This window comes from Atta colombica, unplaced genomic scaffold (genome assembly GCF_001594045.1).
Source record: "Atta colombica isolate Treedump-2 unplaced genomic scaffold, Acol1.0 scaffold88, whole genome shotgun sequence".
Classification (NCBI taxonomy): domain Eukaryota; kingdom Metazoa; phylum Arthropoda; class Insecta; order Hymenoptera; family Formicidae; genus Atta; species Atta colombica.
In genome coordinates this window covers 1,113,168-1,120,045 of record NW_017259581.1, presented here as the reverse complement: position 1 = coordinate 1,120,045, position 6,878 = coordinate 1,113,168, and the positions used below count along the sequence as shown (strand labels likewise).

General features: G+C 35.5%; 2 protein-coding genes across 11 annotated transcripts in view; one reads left to right on the top strand and one right to left on the bottom strand.

Moving 5' to 3' along the window:
* LOC108693137 (E3 ubiquitin-protein ligase UBR3) overlaps positions 1-6,878 on the bottom strand; it is a 30,624-nt gene that overhangs the window by 14,094 nt on the left and 9,652 nt on the right. The gene's annotated exons all lie outside the window — the stretch shown is intronic.
* The window catches only part of LOC108693138, an 8,141-nt gene continuing 1,752 nt past the window's right edge, over positions 490-6,878 (top strand). The window contains exons 1-6 of one of the 9 annotated variants that reach the window (XM_018201891.1): positions 3,607-3,774; positions 3,937-4,053; positions 5,008-5,609; positions 5,892-6,033; positions 6,298-6,438; positions 6,536-6,753. In XM_018201891.1, the coding sequence (XP_018057380.1) occupies positions 5,106-5,609; positions 5,892-6,033; positions 6,298-6,438; positions 6,536-6,753 (1,005 nt within the window). In that variant the 5' untranslated portion in view covers positions 3,607-3,774; positions 3,937-4,053; positions 5,008-5,105. The other 8 variants (XM_018201895.1, XM_018201890.1, XM_018201893.1 and 5 more) reach the window with 8 other exon arrangements.

Genomic DNA, 6,878 nt, shown 5'->3' with positions numbered 1-6,878 from the left:
AATTTATTATTTTATTCAATCAAATTCTGATTTTAAAATTATTTGAAAAATAATACTATATAAGAATAAATTTTTATTAAAGTTTGTATTTTTAAGTTTGTAGTTTTATATTATTTTTTTCCAATTTTGCCGAGTAGAATTTTAGATTTTAGGTAAGAGATTTTTAGATATAGAAACCCTATAAATAATCAAATTCGCTACAAAAAGTTTTATTCCTCGTAGCTAAACTTTTCGCGTTTCTCGTTCCTCCTCCTTCACCATTCAATTTCGTATAATAGTAAGAATGGGAACAAAGGTATATGTATATTCATATTGCGAAAAAAGACTTAAACTAAAACGAATAGATCAATTCCATTCATATCTTGTATTTTCGTAGCCGCGGGTGCAATACCCCCTACCATTCACTATCTGTTACCGTCCTCGGCACATAACGGTCGCTCCGTCTGAATCGAGTGAACGGCAAGCAAGCAGTCGTTAGTTCCAGCGTGTTAGCGTCGTCAATCGCAGACGGCGAGTGCGTGTACTGTGCGCCATCCTCCCGACATCTTGATCTTCGTTGTCGCGTCGTTTCCCGCTCATACTCTTTTCCCAAATGGCCAGGAATCATCAAAAGATAATCCTGCTCATCATCCTGGCGAGCGCTAGCTGTGCCTTTGGAATCAATATAAACGACGCGATCGAGCTGATCAGACTGGGTCGCCAGGCCGTGGTGGACGTGTTGGAATCCTGGGAGATGATCAATTCGAGTCTACCTTCTGACTTAAAGGCCGGCGAAGAGCTTGTATTCATGAAAATGATGGAACGTCAACTGCTCAAGCAGATGGATCAGGTTTCCAAGAAGATCGACGAATATCAGGAGCTTGTGGAGGACAAAAGCGATATGATCCTATCGCAATTGCTGTTGCAACTTCCTATGCAACATAAGCTCGACGACAGCCTAAAGGAATTGGATCATTACCTCGGTCAAGTGCAGCAGCTGTACACACTCTTTGAGATATACGCAGGCAATCCGGATAAGTACGAGAAGTACACAATGTTGCAATTCGCCAAGACATGCGTGTCGCCAAGATTGGGAGAACTACCAGACGTTTTAAAGTCGATACACAGGCTCATGGTGCCGTCCGAGCAACAAGTGTACAACAGGAGCATCCTCGTGCTCTTAGCTAAGCAGATGCAGGTGGGTATTTGGCATGTTCTCAGAAATTATCAGAGTTTTTGAGAACGTAGTTCAAGAAAATGAATGCGTTTCCAATCCAATATTAGGCAGCTTAGAGAATAAATATAAATTGTTTCTATTGAAATATTTTCCTTTTCTTTAATGTTAACGGATTCGAAGCTTCCTTCTATCCCTCATGAGAGAAATCACCCTGAGAGACTATCATGACATTAGATTTGTTTTATTACTTAAAATCCTAAAAAAATTTTTAAGGTCAAAGATCTGTTTCGGGTTGCTTTTACACTCACACTTTTTGCACTCAGAATCTTCGCTTTTTTTTCTCTTCAACAACCAATTATGTATTTATCTCGATTTAAGAGTAAAAATTTTTGGGAATTTTAAGCAACACGAATAGATCCAAATATATATTCGAACGTTGAAAAAAGAGAAAGTGAAAATCCTGAGTGCAAAATATGCAAGCAACGCGAATAGATTTGATTCAGAATAATATATATTTTTAAATAAAATTTTCCAAGAACAATGTTAGTCTTTTTATCTTTAATATTAACACTAGCGATCTAAACTTTAAACAAATGTTTATGTATTTAAAAACGACCATTTCCTGGAAAGAATTATAGTGATTCACTAGCTTTGCTTTGTTTCATTCTTCGAGGGCCGATTAAATTTTTGTCACCGCCTAATATTTATTTCTACGAATTTAATGTTGTGATAATTTAAAATATTTACATTATTAACACATAACTTATTAGAAGTAAAATATATGCCAAACGGATTTACTTCTCCTAAAAGCAAATTGATTTAACAAGGTTTTTTGTATTTATATGTTTTCATTTTTATTAAAAATAATCGTTTATTGCATTGCATTGAAGCTTGAATATTTTAAAGGCATAAGAAAATTGAATATTCCCTCAGCCGTCAGAAATGTATACTTGAATAAACAAATAAAAATATCGCTCCTCAGCTTTTAAAAGTACCTACGTATGACTCATTCTAAACGGACAAAAATGTCTTTCACTTCACGTATTGCTACATTTATAATTATTATATTTTACATTTTATTACTATATTTAGTTACTTATTGTTGAGTTTATTACACAAATTTTTGATTTTTTTTGCATCTACTTATGATTTATTATCTTGAGTTTATTTATTATATAAGATTTAGGTTTTATTTAATTATTATACACTATTATATTTCTTCATCTTATTATTACGTTTATTACATATTGCATCACTTGCTTTTATCTTTATTATCCAATTTATTATTTACGCAGCGATAAAGGGTGATATGATAATTAGACATGAGTGTGAACAATAACACGTTTGCAGAGTGTCTAAAGAACAGCAGGATAACGTGATAAACAGGAAGAACTATTATCTGCGTATTTTGTGCTGATTTAGAGAAGTCACGTCATATAGAAATTAGTCACGAGTCAACGCCGTCCTTCTCATCGACATCGGTAGCAAGAGGAATTTAGATTTCAGGCGACAAAGCGCAGAAAGTGAGACGTATTTGATATGCTGAATTGATGAGCCCGAGGATCCCTTGTTGTGAGTGAGTCGTGGTCTGATAATATCGTAACAAGAACCCCCCTGTATCCATTAAGTGCGGGCAGTGGGCATTGCGTAGCGAGAAATGGTATCACACTTTGGATCAAGTGACGGAGTGACTTTACTCCGTATTTATTATCCATAGAAAGAAAAAGGAAATCATGTCAACGGAAATTCGTCATTACTCGATACTCCGGATACACCGTGGCAAATGACACGAATCAGTGAATTGACCCGAGTCATTTGATTAAAGCTTTCGTGCATTAATTGATATACCAGAAAGGTATGGGTTGTAATTTAACACTTATTTTCAAATCATCGTTTAGACGTCGAAGACACTAAATTCGTTTTGAAAAAGAAGAGGGAAGATTACAAACTCAATTGATGATTAAAATTAATACTCTCTGTAACTCTTTGTAATTTTCATGTTTGACGAACTTGGCAACTGGATAACTCTTCAATCTAGAGTTAAAGTTTCCTGAAATGCGAAGAGATATAACCAGCGATTGCAAATAAAACAACTTTTTGTTTATTTTTAGCTGAGCTTTAGATCAAACAATCAAACGGAATCATCTCCATTTATAGCAGAATATAAGAGACTTATAAAAACAGACGTGGAATAAATGAAAAACTTCCTATGAAACTTTCCTATACGTTAACTTTTCATAATATATAAAAGCGACTGTCTAATATTTTTTCCTATTTAACATTTTAAATTTTTCACGCAACTAGAGACATGAGAATAATTTGCGTGCGTGTTTCCTTTGCAACTGCTGTATCTCTTCTCCAAGTGCAAATGTACCGGGTGGACAAGAGGAGGACGCGAAACATGCGCATGAGATACACAACATTAAGTCTGACGAATAACGTGGGGGCTTGTGGAGACCAGAGGTGGGCAAGAGACATTGGCGCATGATGTGCTCAGTCGAGCACGGTCGATCACACGATAGTGTGCTGCTCTTACTTACTGATCCCGAAACAGTAAGCGGGGCTTGTTACCCGCATTCCGTGGATACGCGAGCTGCGTGCAACCGTGTCACGAAAAGGTGCCTCGTTGGCGAATTTTATCAGCGAAATTTTGTCTCTTTCAATGGATTTCGAAATTGTGACAATCGAAAACACTAAATGCTAAGAGAAATAAATTAAAATGGACATTGTGTGAAAAAGGGTGTTTTAAATAAGATCATTTTGAACGCGTATGTTATTAGGAGAGTGTAACTTAAACTTTAAAAAACAGGAACTGAGAAATATCTGGAAAATATCAGCAGACGCAATATCTCGGGTGTCAAGTCAATTAATTAGACTGTATTAGACCGACTCCTGAGGTCGGGTATATTTAAATTTACACTGCGAAGTCTTTATGAAGCTTTTTTTATTTTTTTTTTTATTTTTTCATTATTATCTCTCGAAACTGTTTTGTCATTTTAATGATTAGATAAACGTTGAAAAGATTAAAAGCATCCGAAAAATTTTTTTGGTTCTGCATTCTTCAAAATTCTTGTTATTTAGTACTTCGTTTCATTGTTCTCTGTTTAATTTTATTTGAATATTTTCTCAACAAATATATTATATTATATTTGTATAATATATTATAATATATTATAATATATTATATTTGTTATTATATAAATTTATTTTCTTCAATATCATTGTCAATTTTAATCTCCAATTCTTAATTCGCATTAATTCACAATAATTTTAGTTTCTAGGATTAGATTAATACGAAATGTAGATTAATACTGTTTTTCACGATAATTATCTGATATTATAAGTCTCGCGGCTTCGTGAAACTGAAACTTGAAATAAGCGGAAACTACGAAGGACGAAGAGAGACAGAAAACACGAAAGAAAAAGAGCTTTACATTCGCGAAATATTCCACGATGTTGTTGCAGCTAACAAAAGTGGTTATTTAACCGTGCTGTTTGTGGGAGAAAAACAGCGTTACCCAGTAGTTCCTAGCCGCTCTAGATTATGTATTAACGCGTCATTAGTCGCTAGTTGCCTCTTTCCTCTCTTGTGTCATGACCCTCCTGCTATCATGATTGTAACATCTTCCTTCTCCATCGTTCTCAAACTCACTGACGCGAAAATCGTTCGATTTTATCTTGCAGTCGAGGATGTAGAATTGAGAATGTAGAAGTTAACACATACGGTAATAAAAATTAGTATGGAATGATACTAACAACGAAATAGACGTAATAAATTCAGGCATTAATAATAGCAATTCACAGTGCAATTGTATTGTTAGAGTCTTCAATTTTATTTTTCGTGTCTCCAGATCAACACTCATCGAAAAAACAAGACAAAGAAAGAAATTAAAATCCTGCTGACCGTAAACAAAGTGAGTGACTCATCGGCGAAGGTTCGATTCCAAGAATGAGATACTTCACATGCTTGCTGGGAGTGTCGTTGGCTATAGCAGCCTTCGCCGCGATCAAGAATGACGCGTCGTCGATCGACACAATCAGACAGGCTTTGTTATTCTTGGAGAACGATCTCAGAGAAGATCTAGCCAATCAACAAAAGTGGATGAACGTAGAAGAGCGAGAGAAGTATTTGCATCTGATCAAAACGTACAAAAGATTCGGCAATCAGATAGACGAGCAATTCTCTCCGGATCGGAAAGACTACTTGAACTCATTGGACTCCCTATGGCTTTGGGCTCGGGCTCAGAATGAGATCAAGGGTGTCAACGGCTTGTACGGGGTGTTCCGGCAAATGCAACGTGAGATTGTCGAGCTGAATGCACCGATCAATGCAAAACAGCTCGCGAATTTCGCCGAGACGATCCTACGAGATGCGAACGCTGCGATCCCGATAGCGCTCGATCGTATCGCGAATCTGATTGTCAATGAAAAGTTGTTCATCGTGTCTTTTAAGGTATCTAACAGACAGCTGCAATACTGTAAAGAACACCCACAAATTTTTCAGGAGACACTTTTCATATTGGAAATACTTGTTTAATAAGCAGATACTTAAAGCTTTTAATTGAGGCATAAAAGGGTTCACATGTATGCAACGAAAGTCTAAAAAAATTCATGGCATCTCTATTGAGAATTAAATATCACAGTGATGCGTTCATTCTTGATCACAAATAACATTCAAATCTGCATAAATACATATACTCTTCAAAATATTTGCAAAGTATTCTTGTATGTGCAGGAAGCATCGAACCAAATGTGCAATGAGATGCAATCGCCGCAGCAACTGCTGTACAATTTGTATAATGCCGTGGCGTTGACGGAGATCAAGGGTTACACTATGATTCAATTTTCATACATGCTATTACGTCTGTACAACGAAGGTACGTGGTACTGATGCTCACGTTTAAACATACGTCCTACATATAGTATTTTCGACGTCGCGTGATCTGCATAGAGCAATTAAAACCAATCTTTTTTTGGATCGTTAAAACGAAATTAAATATAGCAATTTAGAAAAATAATAAAAACGTTATCTAAGAGAAAGAAATTGATTTTTGTTGCGCTACAAATCATCGCGAATCGAGAAACCTAGTTGAATGCGATTACAATTCGAATATACCTAATCTTGATAAATCCTTTAACAGGTAATAACTTTAGCGAGGAAATACAGACGTTGAAAAACCAATACGCAATAAGAACGTCAGAGACATTAAGAGCTGTAAAAACTGCAATGACATACGCCCCAAGAAGTCTTTGGAGATGTGATCCACGTGTACATAAATTAGGTAAAGCTTCCTGAATAAGGATAATACATCGCAAAGATATTAATTTATATGACTTATCATTGGATATGTATAATTTGTATGTACAATTTCTGTTTAGGTGAAACCTATACGGAGTTGAAGCAACTGTTCCAAGGATATATCGTAAATGAAGTGGATTTAAACACTGAAGGCACGTGCAAAGAGAATTGCGCTTATTATGGATACACTAAGGTGTACGGTTGCTATCAGAATCAGTTTTGTTCGAAACAACGTCAATGTAATGGCAAGATATTGCATTGCGAGTACATTGATTCCGACATGTGGATCTGCCCTGCGGTAAGTATTTTTAAATCTCACACACACATGTTATATGAAGAATTTATATATATATAATTAAAACAATATTAAAATAACAAAAAACAACTCAAAAAAATTTATGAATTATATACACTACAGACAAA